The sequence below is a fragment of the Colletotrichum tamarilloi genome (genome assembly GCF_030869305.1).
Source record: "Colletotrichum tamarilloi strain Tom-12 chromosome Unknown Scaffold_39.1, whole genome shotgun sequence".
NCBI lineage: Eukaryota > Fungi > Ascomycota > Sordariomycetes > Glomerellales > Glomerellaceae > Colletotrichum > Colletotrichum tamarilloi.
This window is the reverse complement of record NW_026849422.1, coordinates 42,459-57,781: the sequence shown is the minus strand read 5'-3', so window position 1 is coordinate 57,781 and position 15,323 is coordinate 42,459. Positions and strand designations below refer to the sequence as shown.

The 15,323-nt window shown below is 54.6% G+C and overlaps 7 protein-coding genes across 7 annotated transcripts; 3 read left to right on the top strand and 4 right to left on the bottom strand.

Annotated features, from left to right (window-relative positions):
* Positions 1 to 247: 247 nt before the first annotated feature.
* On the bottom strand, positions 248 to 1,834 carry CTAM01_09599 (endonuclease/Exonuclease/phosphatase; the record flags this gene model as incomplete). Its single annotated transcript, XM_060525618.1, has 2 exons — positions 248 to 1,589; positions 1,653 to 1,834. 2 exons carry the CDS (start codon positions 1,832 to 1,834, stop codon positions 248 to 250), a joined length of 1,524 nt encoding a protein of 507 aa, XP_060379687.1.
* Positions 1,835 to 3,991: 2,157 nt separating this feature from the next.
* CTAM01_09598 (casein kinase I hhp1) lies at positions 3,992 to 5,529 on the bottom strand (the record flags this gene model as incomplete). Its single annotated transcript, XM_060525617.1, has 4 exons — positions 3,992 to 4,105; positions 4,215 to 4,744; positions 4,810 to 5,371; positions 5,518 to 5,529. The coding sequence occupies 4 exons, from the start codon at positions 5,527 to 5,529 to the stop codon at positions 3,992 to 3,994; spliced, it is 1,218 nt and encodes a 405-aa protein (XP_060379686.1).
* Positions 5,530 to 6,599: 1,070 nt separating this feature from the next.
* CTAM01_09597 (uncharacterized protein) lies at positions 6,600 to 7,243 on the top strand (the record flags this gene model as incomplete). Its single annotated transcript, XM_060525616.1, has 2 exons — positions 6,600 to 6,704; positions 6,830 to 7,243. 2 exons carry the CDS (start codon positions 6,600 to 6,602, stop codon positions 7,241 to 7,243), a joined length of 519 nt encoding a protein of 172 aa, XP_060379685.1.
* A 113-nt stretch (positions 7,244 to 7,356) lies between these two features.
* CTAM01_09596 (uncharacterized protein) lies at positions 7,357 to 7,668 on the top strand (the record flags this gene model as incomplete). The annotated part of the gene is made up of 1 exon (XM_060525615.1): positions 7,357 to 7,668. The coding sequence occupies one exon, from the start codon at positions 7,357 to 7,359 to the stop codon at positions 7,666 to 7,668; it is 312 nt and encodes a 103-aa protein (XP_060379684.1).
* Positions 7,669 to 8,046: 378 nt separating this feature from the next.
* CTAM01_09595 (uncharacterized protein) lies at positions 8,047 to 8,547 on the top strand (the record flags this gene model as incomplete). The annotated part of the gene is made up of 2 exons (XM_060525614.1): positions 8,047 to 8,210; positions 8,343 to 8,547. The coding sequence occupies 2 exons, from the start codon at positions 8,047 to 8,049 to the stop codon at positions 8,545 to 8,547; spliced, it is 369 nt and encodes a 122-aa protein (XP_060379683.1).
* A 2,281-nt stretch (positions 8,548 to 10,828) lies between these two features.
* CTAM01_09594 (uncharacterized protein) lies at positions 10,829 to 11,607 on the bottom strand (the record flags this gene model as incomplete). The annotated part of the gene is made up of 2 exons (XM_060525613.1): positions 10,829 to 11,028; positions 11,205 to 11,607. The coding sequence occupies 2 exons, from the start codon at positions 11,605 to 11,607 to the stop codon at positions 10,829 to 10,831; spliced, it is 603 nt and encodes a 200-aa protein (XP_060379682.1).
* Positions 11,608 to 12,995: 1,388 nt separating this feature from the next.
* On the bottom strand, positions 12,996 to 15,257 carry CTAM01_09593 (uncharacterized protein; the record flags this gene model as incomplete). Its single annotated transcript, XM_060525612.1, has 1 exon — positions 12,996 to 15,257. One exon carries the CDS (start codon positions 15,255 to 15,257, stop codon positions 12,996 to 12,998), a length of 2,262 nt encoding a protein of 753 aa, XP_060379681.1.
* Between the last annotated feature and the right edge of the window lie 66 nt (positions 15,258 to 15,323).

Genomic DNA, 15,323 nt, shown 5'->3' with positions numbered 1-15,323 from the left:
ATCGGATCTATAGTTCAGTTCGAGTTCATGATGCGTTGTAACTAATGCTCCGCTCTAAAAACCAAAAACCCGCTCGCGGTTCCTTCAACCCCGCCCATCGCTGGGAGCCATCCCCGAATCCTTCGCGTTGAACGTGTACGTACATGAAGGTCCAAACGACAAACAAGGCCAGGGTATATCTTCAAGTCCCACTACGTCGCCTCCCTCTATGCTGCATTGCTGGCTCAAGCCTTCGGCTCAGCTCAGCTCAGCTCAGCCACCAGATACCTGCGCCCACAGCCAACAGTGTGGCTAGTATCATCGCCCCCTGCTTAGTAGACCACAGGAACATGCTCCAGCCAACAAGGACTTCCTTCCGTCTTGCTGCCGCACGTCGCTCCCAGGCCTCCGGGTCGATGGCTACCGGGAGAACGAGGCGGGGATCCACGGCATTGGACGTGGGGGCTTCCGTCGATGAGCGGACCAGCTCCTTCTCGGTGAGGAGGGGAACGGCAGCTCTCAGAAAAACGGCCCTGTGGTCTGAGCTGCGGACTACGGGCATGGCGTCGTAGATCTTGACGTCGACCTTTTGAGGCTTGGTCTTGACCCACGAAGGGACGTCCAGGTACAAGATGCGATCCGTCCAACCAGGGTATCGGTGAGGCGCAAACACCCAAGGCACATCCTCCACACCATCGACCTCCAGGCGGGTGTCATCTTGGGGCAGAACGTTGTATTTGTAGGTCGGAGGGAACTTGACTTCTGCCTCGCTCATGCCGTGCAACGTGCGTCCTGCCTGTCGTTCTCTCGTGAGCTGGTCCAAGGCGAAGAAGCGGGAGTAATGATGTTCGCTGTCGGGGTCGAGGCTGGGAAATGTCGCCATTGGCGGCGGGCTCGTTGTTGAGATGCGATAGTTGAGGTCGCCACCGACAAAAAGATGGGAGCTTGGCTTGAAGACGGATATCTCCTGTAGCCGTTCCTGAAGTGCGAGCGTTTGTGCTTGATGCTCGTCGTGCAACAAGTGCACTGCTTCATCTCTGGCACCCTCAGCCTGGCCCTCTCCATGTGTAGGAGTGGTTGGCTTATTCTTCTTCGGGTGCAGAATATCTTCCGGGTTCTCGAATGTCAGGCCACGCATGATGGTCGCCCAGTTGGCATTTCGCCTCGGCAGATTCCACTCCATTGCCGCAAGGTGCGTAGCTACGAAGGTGAGCTCCGTCTCCTTTTTCCCACCTTCGGTCGTCGTGCCCTCATACAAGACTCTGAGCGCCACAGCGCCCTTGTTGCCCATTTCTGCAGCGCCAAAGCCCACCTCCGCCTCTTGCACACGCAGGATCGACTCGGGGTTCCGCGCAAAGAGCATAATGGCCGTCATACCGATATTACGAGTCCGGATCAGGGTGTAAGGTCGCACAGGTGTAGGAGCGGTGGGCTTGACCAGTATCGTCTCATCGTCGGCTCCATCATGACTGTCGGCGTCCGAGGTGGGACTTTCGTTGGTGTATCTGGTCGCAGCGAGGTTCAGGGCTTCCTCGAAGCGCGTGAGGTACGGGCTGAGAAAGTAGCCGCCGATGAAAGAGTACGATAACGGCGCGAATTCTTGTAAGGAGCTGGTAGGAGGTAATCTGGTCAGCTTTGTTACACCCAAGGGGGCGGCAAAACGCTGCACTCACAAGACAACAACCTCTGGGAGGGGAGTCGCGCTCTGCTTGAAAGCTGTGTGGAGGTTTGACGCAAAGACGTGAGTGTCGATAAAGTTCTTGGCGCAATTGAACGTTAACATGAACAGGTCGAGCGTCGAGGGAGCCATCTTGTCGGCGGGTGCGGTGGAGTTGACGTCGACAAGGGTCGCCATCGAAGCTCTGTCGGAGGTAATAGCCGCCGATGACGATTATCGAGTTGGTGTGCTGGGATTACTCGGCTAGAGGTGGCCTACCTTGTTAGTCAGCTCTCTACCCCTCCTCTTTCCAAGAGCACAATAGGTATGACGAGCTGGGAAGTTCACGAGACAAAGTGATAAAACTGAGTGAATGTTGAGAGAGTATGAAGAAGAAGTCGAGTAGTAGATATAGGAGGAGACCATAGAGTTGGCAAGAGCGCACACGACTTCAGACCACTTGATATTGTCCCTTGTCCGTCCTCACCAAGATGGTTTGGCAGGATCGCCTGAGAAGTGTTGGTTAGGTGGGTTGCAAGTGCGGTCAACACTCACTCAGCCACGCGCTAGCTGCCCGGTAGGCTGTAGCTGCCCAGTAGCTTTCAAATGGCATTGATCAGAACGAGACAAGCTCACGCCAACTGCCCCGCTCCCAAGCTTGATTCTTGCCAGAAACTCACAGAGAGAGAGAGTGACTGCCAAATGCCAAAGCCGACTTCATGTGCAAGCTACAAGATGATGATTATGAAGTTAAGGGGAGGGAATGAAGGATCCTTCAGGTTGGGGAACATCCCTGACACCCCTCGACGTTCCAACACTCGTCATGTACTCACCTAAGAGAGTCAGTCCAGTTCAGCTTTGCAGATGGCAAATGTTGGTGTAGGATGGGAAACTTTCATCGTGATGCACGACATTACTGAGTACGATAAGAATATGCCGCGATGATTCGAACATACCTATATATATGCGGATATACTTTGCACCTGACGACATCCATTTGGTACTGCTTCTCTCGTTTCATGCAGTCAGCTGGTCGACGTGCCCTGCGAAATGGAACCAAGCGAAGCCGCACCTGACCCGTTGAGCCAACCAGTCTCATGACTTGATATCTTTCTCACATCCAAGTCTACAAGTTTTCCGCAGTCACATCATGCAGATGAGTATGCCTCTTTACGCATCACAGTCAAGATCGTATCCCGAGAGAATACTAGTGCTGTGGCTGTTGTAGTGGACCTGCAGCATTTACACCGCCATATTCACAAATTGCAAGAGAAGAAAAGTCGCGCGACAATGTTAAATTGAGAAACTACCATGCGTATGTTGGTTGGTTCCGCTGCCCTTCGACATGCCTACAACTACCCGTGCTCTGCCTCCACCATATGCAAACTTGCCAGGCCGGTGAAAGCCCGCGGATGATGGAGGCGCAGTGTTGAGAGTCCAAGCACCAGCGTTCTGAGGTCGACAATCCGCGTTGACTGCCAAGGCAGACAAGTAGACGTTGTCAACATCCCAGAACTTTGCTAGACCGTCTCCTAGAGCCCATAATAGTTGCCAGAGACCAGGTTTGGCGACTAGTCACCTAGTTCCTAGTTTCCCCCACGGGCAATGTCGGAGCAACGAATTCCCAACCAACCGAACCGAACCAAAAGCCAAAGAAAAGATGCCGCACTCTTCCTCATTAATTTTGCAACCGTCATTCCCTTGCCGTTCCTTGTCTTTGCCGACTTAATGATCGTAGTCCTTGTCAGACAGTGTCGGCAGGCCTGATACTTCGCAAAAGTTTCTCTCTCGTGATCGACCCCTCACCTAACGACCTCCCCAGAAGCGGGCCTCGACGCGTGATTGACCAAGTGCGAAGCCTCGAATGAAAATCAACTCGTAATGCGCATAATCGGAAGGAAAAGTAAGAGGAAAAGAACAGAAGGAAAAAAGGAAAAGTCCGTCGGTGAACGCAGCTCCAACGCATCGACCAGGTGCAAGGTGCTAAACCGAGGCACTCAAGTTGGGGGTGGGGGAATGTCTCGCGGGGCGGCCCGACGACGGTGCCTCGCAAAGTTGAGGTACCGGAAGTGCCGTTCGAGTTCTTCCTACCATGGATATCGAACCATAGAGCTTCGGCAGCAAGGTCTACCGGGGCGTCTGTGAAATCGAGTGTCCTGTTATGAAGAATCGAGTCATTCGTGAAATCAACCCAAATATGTCGAAGAACGAAGTTGAGAATGCGTAAGGAGAATGCGACCAGTTCGCGTGGCAAGGCGTATCATCAAAGAGACCCTGCTGGTGAGCAGAACCCGTACCAATCGTGATGTCTGAGAGCCATGCCACGGAAGGGATGAAGCCAGTAAGCCGGTCTGGTCATACTCCAACGTGTTGGACAGAGAGCATGTGGTTACCGCCGTCGAGGATCACTTCGGCAGAAAGGAACTTGAACCATATGCTGGACTTGCGCCCTTCGTAGACGAGCGCAAACTAGATCATCGTCCACTAGGTCAGCATGCGTTTGTCAGCAACGGGTTCAACAGCCAGTGGTCGATGAGCTGCTTGGGCGATCAACTTACATCCTGTCACTTCCACCGACGGCACGGTTGGTATCTGGGGTGTTTACACCAGCACCAGATCCTCGTTCAATCACTTTGCGGCGCGAGCTGGGAAGGGCGTTAGGCTTATTAGCGCCAGGCTGAGGGGTCGGCTGACCAGCAGTAGCGGCGTTCGTGCGAGATGCCCGCGCCTTTTCATCCTCCTCCTGAGTGGCTCCTGCAGCCTGAGCAATTGCCTGAGCATTCTTCTGGTACTTGTAGACAGTCCAGTCGAAGACGTAGTCGTACTGGAAGCCCTCGCGGACGAAGAGATCACGGAAGATCTTGCGGAGGTAGCTGTAATCGGGCTTGTCGTCGAATCGGAGGGATCGGGTGTAGTTGAGGTAGATGGCGAATTCGTTGGGGAAGCCGCGGCAAAGGACCTCGGTCGGGGTGGTCATCTTCTTCTCCATGATGCGGTCGTATTTCTGCTTCTTGGTAGCGGCCTTAAGTCCCTGCCAGGGAAGGGATCCACGGCAGAAGTAGAGCATGACGTAGCCCAGGGACTCCATGTCGTCACGGCGAGATTGCTCTGCGAAGCTGTCAGTGGCCAGGAGGAAACGGAAAGGGGTTTGGGTGCGTGGAAAGATAACATACCGACACCCAAGTGGGTGTTGATGGAAGCATAACGGGCGGTTCCGGTAAGGTTCTTGTTCTCTCTGTAAGGGATGTGGAAGTGCGTCTTGGGGTCACGGTACTTCTTGGCCAAACCAAAGTCGATAACGTTGACCTGGTTGCCACGCTTACCAATACCCATGAGGAAGTTGTCGGGCTTGATATCACGGTGAATGAAAGACTTGGCGTGGATGTACTCGATGCGAGAAATCAGCTGATCAGCGAGAAGCAGCACGGTCTTGAGGGAAAATTTGCGGTTGCAGAAGTTGAAGAGATCCTCCAAACTGGGTCCGAGGAGGTCAAGAACCATGGCGTTGTAGTCGCACTCGGTACCGAACCAACGGACAAAGGGAATACCGACACCGCCGGCCAGGGACTTGTAGACTCTGGCCTCATACTCAAGCTGGGGGTGCTTGGCCTTGACGCTCTCGAGCTTGATGGCAATCTCCTCGCCGGAGATGATGTTGGTGCCGAGGTAAATATCACCGAAAGAACCAGAACCGATCTTGCGACCGATGCGGTACTTGTTACCGACACGAAGATCCTGCCAATTGTCGTTAGCCATGTGCAATGACAGTTGGAAGCAAGCGGCTCCATCGACAGATTGGGCCCTTTCAACAAGAGCATATATAGCTCCTGGCAAGACTGTGCCCAATGTCGAATAGAACCGACCGTCGACTATCCACTTACCATTGTGGTCATCTTGACTGATGTGCTGACTCTGCACCTTTCGGATGCAGATTTTGGTTGGTAGGTCGGGTGTCGATCGACGGGTCAGAGTTTTAATCGACAACGAAGCGATGGGCTGGGTAGAATCGCAGAATTAGTATTGATGCATGAGACAATAGAAGGCTTCGAACTGTGCCGTTGGAGCGATGGAGGTATGTGAGGACGTTGTGAGAACAGGAATAAGTGGGAAAGTTGAAGAGTGGATAGAGTTGGTCGAGGCCTTGGAAGAGAGGATTGAATGAGGCAAAGCTCGGATCCACCGCCAAAACCCACGGTCAGCCCGAGGCTAGGCTGGGCAAAACAGAGGAAGAGTGAAACCCAGACAGAGGGAGAGGGAGAGGGGTGAAGTCCGACAAGGCAACGATTGTCGACGGATTGAGGATCAAGGTAGTCGAAAATTGAGGGAATATAGCGAAAGAGGAAGAATAGGCTCACCTGTAGAGGGTTTGTACGTATGTGTTGTCGGGAGAGGTGGAAGGAGTCGTGTGTGTGTGAGATGGTTTGATGGTACCTATGTGACGAAAGAGGTGAACGGGGTCAGTATGGGCTCTTGAAAGTCAAGATGAGTAGAGGGGGGGGCGGATGGATTGATAGGGGCCGGGAGGGGGTAATTTGTAATTGATGCTGATGCTGTTGGGAATGGAAAATGGATGCGTACCTTATCCTCAAATGCCAACGAAGCCGTGTCCAAAGTGAAGGGGACAGAGACGATGTGCTGTTCGGGCAAGAAGCCTTTGGCAATCAAGGGCTCGTGAAAGAGATCGTGGGGTGAAGAAAGGAAGAGTAAGGCAGGAAGGAGGAGGGTGAGAGAGGATGGGAAGAGGGTACCTTAATGGGATGGGAGCCCAAAAGTGGAGGCGACAAGGCAAAATGGAGAAAAGCACCACCTTCCTTCCCTCAGGCGCTCTTACCTATCTTACGGAGTACTTTAGGTACTTCTCATCTTCTCAAGGACTGGGCGACACGCGAAGGGCGAAGGAGGGCTGGCGGCGGGCAGCGGGCGGCGGACCACCTCACTGGGGCGGACAGGCGCTGGGTGCTAAATGGGACACGGAGACTGGACGGGGGAAATAGAACCAAGGAAGAAGGCACGAAGGAGACGAGGTATCCGTGGTACCTACCTTACTCTGTGGGCCGCAGTTGCGCAGGTAGGTGCCTTCCAAAGGTACCTTACCTACCTACCTTACTTACGGTAGGTACCTATGTTGGGTACCTTAGATGCTGAGCCTGAGAATCTAGGTAAGTACCCCCATTGTCGAAAATCCGGTGGCAGGTACATACCCTTGCACGCCAATTCTGCCGAGAGCCGCACGTACCCTCTCCGTGCTCGTTCCCTCCAGCCCAAGGTCCGAATACCTGCCTTCTACCTGCGTTCGGGTGGCCTTCCATCCCCTCTCCCACACGGCGTTACATAAGGCATCTTCCATTAATTATGCTGGACGATACGGGCAGCAACCCGACACAGCAAGCCTTCTTTTTCGGTGCCAACTTGCTGGTTCGTAGTTACCCGTCCGGCCGTCCACCCGTCCTCAACCTGGCAAGTCTCTACCGGTATTCTGACCATACTACGGAGTACCCTGTCATCATCAAGAACGTCAGCTCCAACTTGGACTATCCGTGTTGTCTATTCAACCATTCATCAAATTCAACAATCGAGCTGTCCACCTGGCTTGACACCGCCTCATGAAGCATCTCTTTGCCTCAAGATTCGTATGCCGGCTCCAGTAACCAAACTGGTCTGTGGCCTCAGCCCGCCAGCGGCCAGCATCCTGAGCTCCCGTACTTCCGCGCTTGTCGCAGATGCCATGCCCTGGTCGCTTCAGCTCACATCACCTCACCTCTCACGTCACCCCAGATAAAGAAATACCGGCACAGAAAGCGAGCCAAGTACGACATCACAAAGGCACAGCTTTACCCAAATCCTCTTTACCAAGGCATACCGGCATACCGACACCAAGCTACATAGACCAAACACAGCCGCCGCGGCTCAACCACTACAATTGCGACACTCGTCACATCCTAACCGGTCAACCGAGCCCCGAGTACCGTACGCATAGGCTGATCTGTGGTCTGGCCAAGCACCAGCTCATCCTCATCTTGAGCCCATCTTGAAATTGGAACACCGCATTGGCCATGCAATTCAATGCAATGAACCTCTCTCCGCCGGGGTCACTGGACAACGACGGGGAAATACCTGGTCGAGACATGTAGGCCCCTCGCCAGCCCGACATGGAGTCCCACGGTCCACCCGCCCAACGTTCCACCGCTCCAAAGGGGGAAATTTCGAAGCCTGAAAACCGCTACCGCCGCCCCCAACCCTTCTCTCCAACACCCAAGAACCCTGTCTAGAATCACTACTTTCGGAAGACGAGCTTGCAGGCTTGCAGCAGTCTGGGTACTGACCCTACTCTGTACTTCCGAACTTCGTACGGAACGAACGCGAATTGAACACGCCCAAATTCTCAATGGGGGCCCTCTCAATGACACGGAATGATGCGAGAGGGGCGACACCATGACGGCGGCAAGGACCCTGAACCGACCACTCAACCCACCGTACAGATACTCTGTGAATTTTTCTTGAAAGGAAACCTGCCGATCTCCGACCTCAACGCTCTTTGCTATGGAGAGTCTGCCGCGGAACAGCTTTCAGAGCTGTAGGACATGTCTGGCACCGGTTCTTCTTCAGCATTCCCAAGTTAGGCAGGGCTTTCGTCATCGCAATAATCCCCAGATGCACCATGTAACCAGGCGGCTTCCTTTGAGATAACATACCAAACTGCAATCAGCACCGACGCAAAATATCACCTGCAGCCAACCAAGACCCATCTGTCGCCGGGCTACGGCTACGGATACACGCAGGGCGCGAACCACCACATCTTCAGGATCCTTGCCGGAACATCCCCCCTGAAGCGATGCTTTCAGCTTCCCACGACGGACCGCAACGAGCTAAGGTACGGAGTAGAGACATCGGGCGTGCGCCCTTACAAGTGAACCTTGTCAGATTTCTCCTCGATTGAGTCGACTCGTCTTGCCATTTGCGTGTCAGCATCAATCTGGATTTCACCAATCTGCAACTCAAAGGCCTTTGTCATGCCAATTTCAACGGTAGCCGGCATATAAGTCCTGGACCAATATCACAACCTCCTAATTCTACATTGCCGCATTTACCAGTAACCGCTACTAATCCCTCAGGTGACACTGCTCCCGCCAGAGTAGGATGCGCTAATCACCAACCGGCGAGAGCCTCACCGCTCTTAGTCCTCTCCCCCGCAACGAGACCACGACGCTCGAGCCCACCAGGAAAAATAACTCCAGACTGTCGGTCAGGAGACCAGTCATAAATCGGACGGTCGAGGGCACCAATGCTGCAAGATCGAGATGCCTATTTTCAGTATCCTACAGGGGCTAACCCCTCCAGCCTCAATTCGATATCATAATGCATAGGTGAAAATGGCCATACCTCAGAAGCAAGCAAGCACCTTTGGATGGCAAAATCATCGGGCTCGGAGGCATAGGTACGAGAGTCAGCACAGTACCACCTCCTTCGTCATGCAACAACAGCCTCTCGGGTGTCGCTGCTGACATCCGAGATATCAAGTTCCGATACCGAAAGGCCCCCTTGGCCATCTCCCCTTAAAACAGCAAAGGATCTCCCGCAAGAGGCAGTTACAAGGGAAGCTCTCCTCGGTCCCTCCACCCCTCGCCTACGATGCACAAAAGAGAATGAATGACCTGCAATGCAACCGCCCATCGTATCGTGAGCAGCATCTCATCTCTGGCGGTGCCGCCTTTCAGATGCGCCGTGCGCTAGAGGAGCGCTCTGTGGCGTTAGATGGGGCCAAACGCCATGGAAGCTATTCGACGTCGCCCACGTCACTCTTGTTCCAGGTCTTTCGGTCTGCCCCGAATAAGGAGCAAGTCAGACTTGAAAAATCTTGATTGCAGAGCAAATTGAGCAAACAAAATAGCATTTCAGGGCCTGATCAAGATTTTTTTGAGGGCCCAGTGTGGCAGCCAAAACCTGGATTTTACCCTCAGCGTGGCCGAAGCTCGCGACTCAGACGTCCGAACCGTCCGCTATTCAGCCAACTGTGTCCGAGTTGGGCACCAACCTTTGGACAGCGATCCCCAGTTCTAGTTGGCTCTCTCTCCGAGCAATTGGGCTGTATCCCCGACCCTACACTCCCTGCCTCCCGACGGTACTGCCCCGCGAGTGCTTGCCAATTGTCGGAAACTACGCATGGAGTGCACAGTTCAGGATGACTTATCCCATGATGGATGCTCACAGAGATGCCATGGCCATTCGGCAACGTTTAGAGCCGCCCTCTGCCAGCATGATTCTTTGATGGCCACTTGTCATTCACCACCACTTGTAACTGAGTCACGGTCTTGGGGTCGTAACAACACCAGCGCTTTGTTGGTCTTGAATGGGTGCAATGCTGCAATCGGCATTAACAAAATTGGGAGGCCGCGGAAAGGCATTTAAATGCCTCTTCCGAGTCTCCATATCTTATCGGCTGTCAGTTGTGAGTAAGCGTGCCTCAAACCCCGGAAGGCAGCTCCAGTGACTTGCATATCGACGTCCTAAATTAGAGACGTTCGAGAAGCGGCAAATGGTGGATAGAATTCTGGAAGCTCACCGCCGTTAGCGGCGCTATGGTGCGCCCTGGCTACATTTCGATACATTGGGCCGCACGTACGTCTCGAAACAGGAGACGGTCCATCACGCCGTCTCCGTAGTGTCAGCTCAGGAATGTCACTCGTTCCTCCACAAGCCAACGGGCGTTCCCTTCGCTTTGTCCTTTGGCTAGTTGGGACGACGGAGATGCCCAGGCTTACGAAATCTAGACTGGTCCCGGCCGAAAGACCAATGTTTTACGTCTTCAGAGAAGCTGTCATTCGGATTCCAACGTCAGCAGAGCTTCTAATTCCGGGGTTCGACGCCAGCCAAACGACAAAACAACTGGATTCTGCAAGAACAGAGCCTACTAGTGTTTGGCATGTCAGTTCCATTGTTCAGCATGGGTTTGAGGCATGGATCGGCACCCGTTACCAGTCAACCGCCATTCAGAATCATAAAGGTCTGATCAAAACGGTTTGAATATGAGTTGTCGAGGCTAAGAGGCTGTTGCGTATTTGCATATTACTTGACCAACCATGAGCATACTGTTGCCGGTGCTTCCAAGACCCCCGCAGAGCCAAGCAATCGAGAGCTTACTGTGGAAGAACGCCCTTCAAGAATGAAGGCCGATGAGCTTCTGGCCAGTGCCGATCACTTTCGGGTTTCCCGCATCGGCCAATCCACCTGCAGCTTGGACGGCATCAATGGGCCCTCCGTCACATCACCGCCATTCGATCGTCTGGTCTGCCCGCCCCTTGGTTCGAATGGCTTTGAGAGGCGCTTGGCGCTGTCCTCACCGAGCATCTGCGAGTTGCCTGATCTTGCCTGCTTCCACCCATTCGACTTGAACCCTATGGTCACAAGATCTCGGCGGCTGCATGTCACGGAGCTTGGTGACAGGATGGCTCCTGTCTAACATGGTAAGGCAGGCTAAGTCGGAAGATTGATTCGCGAAAATGGAGTAAAGGAATACAAGCCATCACCGAAACGCATGGGTACTGAGGCGGTTGACGCGCGAACCACTCACGGCGGCACTCTGAACAAAGACAAGCGCTGAAGCGGCCTCCTGAAGCTGCCTTTGGAATTCCGGTGTCTACCACAGTGTGGTCCAGCCACATCCCATGTCCGATGAATGGGCCTCGAAACGCCGTCAGACCATTTCCCCCCAAGCTCCGGGCCGCAACATAAAGCCATGAACGCCTCTGCACACACTTCCGGATCACCGGGAAGATGGGGACAGCGTGAGCACCGCCGGGGGTCCTGGCCCGGTTTGGGCCGGCCAAGTGTGCCTTTTCAACGCCGAGGTTGCCTTTTGCTATCGCCGGCACCCTGGCTTTGCTCAACAGCCGGATACTTACTGTCGGCTCAGCGATAACCTCGGGACGCTTGTTTCGTTCCTTGACGCAGACATTATCCCCATCTCCGCACATGTGACATTTGTCAGATGACTTTCTGGGCGTAGGGAAGGGGAAAAAATGAAGTTATTCATTTGCCAGATCATCTGCCGGAGACTCCTACGATACTGACTCGGGTCGAGCCCACCTTACACGGATCATATCCGCACCCTCGGAACTTGAGATGAACTTTGCGGCATGCGGTGCACAGGAAGGAAAAGAGAGTTTTCATTTTTGCCCTCATTTCTGTCGGGCAACGACTTGATGAGGGATTATAGCCTTGGCATAAGGTGCTCGGCGTTCACCTTATAGAGAGGGAGAGCCATACCCACCCCGATTCCAACGTCGAACTTGAGTCTTTTTTTTTCTGAGGCTTCCTTGACTTCCGTAGGACCTCGGCCTCTGCCTGGGATGGCCCTACCTTCCCCATGGACCCTGCGTCTTGGGTACCGCGTGAACTCGGCGCGACTTACAAGCAAGGCACGAAAGTTTAAGATGCTATCGCTGATAAGAAGGGGTTATGTCATTCCGCAATGATCTTGGGTTTGTTGTCGATGACATCATGTCAGGGTCTTGAGCATCAATCCTCCTGATGGGCCTCCCGATTCCTGTTCGTCTGCGCTGGTCTATTACATGATTGTATCACCAAAGATGGTATTCTGATGGTTGTAGATATTATAGTTTCTATATCCAGTTCGGTTTCCCCCGAGGCAAATGGGGACAGCCATCGCCTACGTCGCACTGAATGGATCCCAGCAGATGCAAAGGGTTGGTTCAGTGATACATCAGATTTGCATTTCCTCGGCCGCCCACCGCCAGGCCAAAACCCAAAACGATATTCGCTTTGGACGCAACCTGTCGCGTCAGATCCTGAGTCGCGTGCGTGGCTTCCACTGAGCATCCCATCCTGGTGAGTTCGACGTCACTTCACGCAGGCGCGCGTCTCGCTCGGTCCAACGGCCCCGCGCCACCGGGGTAGAGTTTGTGTGTCTTAACACTAAGAAGCACCCGGCGGCTACAACTTCATCGACGCCTCATGTCTATGAACAACTTGTCTTCAGCGAAGCGTCGCTTATTCTCCCGTCGAATTAACAGAAATGTCTACGAGATATGTTGCATCATCGAGACATTGTGTTGACTGTGTTGTTTTCCATCATGGTTGTTCGGGATGAACATGGTTGTTCTAGCAGCTTGGTGGCAGTGAATGCCGCATATCCCATGTTCGCATGTGTTCACATATGTTCACACGGAGTCCGCACGTTGGACAGCTCATCGCCCTAGCCAGCTACATTCTTCTCACAAGACCCCTCAGAACTTTCAAGATGGACGAGTGACCCCTTGGCTCTGTTGCGATGATTGAGAATGCGCGTACGTTGCTACACACTTGTTAGTCTCGTAGCCAACAAAGAAACACCCCAGGCAGGTTACACACGCTGAGAGGGAGCATAGCTCTGCTGCTGTGTGTAGTACTGCTGCTGCTGCGCCGGGTATCCCGTTGCCGTCTGCGGTCGGTTCGGATACTGATTATTCTGGTTTTGGTTCTGGTAGTTCTGGGTCTGATTGTGAAGGTTCTGATTTTGATTCTGAGGGTTCTGGTTCTGATACCAGTTGTAAGGCGGCCGGTAGTATTTGTTGTCCTGAAGGTAGGGCGTGATGGTCTGGTCTACGAGCTCGGTCGTCTTGGTGAGAAGCTTCCGTGCCGTGGCACTGCTGAAGAGGCGCGATTCGGATTTCGGCGGCGGGGCCTGGTAGTTTGGCCTGGTCGGGGGAGGAGGTCCAGCATAGGGCGTGAGGGCGCCAAAGCCCGACTGCGGTGTACCCGGCATGGGCGGGGAGTTGCGAGGCGGGAGTGGCGGCGGTGTCTGCGTCGGCTGCGGTTGGAACTGTTGGCTACCGTTGACGTAGGTCGGCTGGGGGATAGGGGGCGGCATGTTGTAGCCCGTGAACTGCTGTTGGAGGGGAGCAGATTGGGGGCCAACACTATTTGGAGACCAAGGATACTGCGTCGGCGGTGGGCTCAGGGGTAGTGGTACACCGGTTGGGTTCGGTGATAGGCCTTGGGGAGGTGGCGGTGGAGGGAGCCATTGTGTCTGTGTGGGCGATGGTGAAGTGTTCGACAGGTTCATTTGAGACATTGCCTGGGTATATGAAGGTGGAGGAGAGGCGTAGGGTTGGGCCGGTGAGTGCTGAGAAGCCTGGGGGATTCCCTGTGATGTTGATGGTCTCGGTGCCGAGGCTACTGGGCTATGGACCGAAAGATTGGGCGAGGTGGCTTCTTGCTTGGCGTATGAGGGCTGCTGAGGGAAGTAGGAGCTCACGGGGAGAGTTGGCGGTAGAGCAGCCTGAACGAAGACGGGAGACACGGGGGCGGCTTGAGTGTGAGTTGGTTGAGGATGGGGTTGAGACTGCTGCGGCTGTTGCGGCTGTTGCGGTAGTACTGAGGCGCCCGTTGGGGCTGGTGAGAGTCGCGAGGGCGCGAAGGAAGGGGATACCGGTGGCGGGGAGCCAGCGGGACGAATGCCAAAGGGAAGCGTCGGCGGGGCCCCGGTTTGTGTTCCTGGCTGGTGCTGAGGGTGCGAGTCCGGCGTGAGAATAGACGGACCTTCGGCGGGGTACGGAAGCTGCGGTACACTGGCGGCCGGAGCTGCGGGGTTGGCCGGGCTTGGGGTCCGGGAGGGACGACGTTCTGCAGCCGGGGGCGGCGGCCGCGCGAGCTTGAGTGGTGCCGGTTTGAGCTGGGCCGTATCAGGGCTATCCTGCCTTGCCGGCCCTGCTGCTGCAATCTGTAAGGGCTTGGGCGTCACATCATCTACGGTACTATTCGAGGGTCGCCTCCCTTGACCACTAGACTCCTCGGTAGAACCGCTCTTGACGATGCGTAACGGCTTCACCGATAGCTTCTGTTCCTCCGGTGGGACCGATGAGACGTCATCTTTGCTCGGTGAGGGGGAGTCACTGTTGCGAGAGGGGAGGTCATCCTCAAGAAAGAACCCCCATGGGTTTGCCTGGATGAGAGGTGGCTGTGGCGGCGGCGGCTGGGCCTTCTCTTCGTCCTTTGATTGATCCGGGTCGTCTTGTTTAAGTATAGCTGTGGCCGTGGTAGGGGATGCTGGAGGCGGCGATGTTGATGGTGATGGTGCGGTAACGGAGGAGGCAGAGGCTATCCTATGAGGTTTCCTATGGATCTGGTTTGTAGGCTTGACCGTGACTATGTCGTCGGCGGGCATCTCGTAGGCAACGGGGCCATGTTGAGCTGTTCCTGCACTCGGCACCGGTGCGGATGTGGTAGCGTTGAGCAATGACGTCGATGGTGAGGTCGGTCTCGGGACAGAGGCTGGGACTTCTAGCTCGGCGAGGAATTGCTGCTGGGCGGGGTACCGCTGCTGATGTTGCTGCTGAGGGGTCTGCTTGCGCTGAGGCGGGTTTGGAGAAGTCGGCCTGGAGGCGTATTGAGGCTGTCTGGGAGGGTTGTAGTATTGCTGTTGCTGCGGCGGTTGGTACGGTTGGAATTGTTGTTGATATTGAGTTTGTGGTTGTTGGGCGTAGTATCGCTGCTGCGGCGGGTAAGGTGAGTGCGCCCGCTGTTGCTCTTGCTGTTGTTGCTGGTTCGGGGGAGGTCGTTTCCCTTGGCCGGTGCCCATTGTCGCGTCTGGACTTGGCCGGCGCTGCTGCTTCTGCAATCTCATGAAGACAAAGGTTTCGATGATGCTGTTGCTTCCCCCTCCTGAGTTTCCCTCCTGCCACTGGTTCTC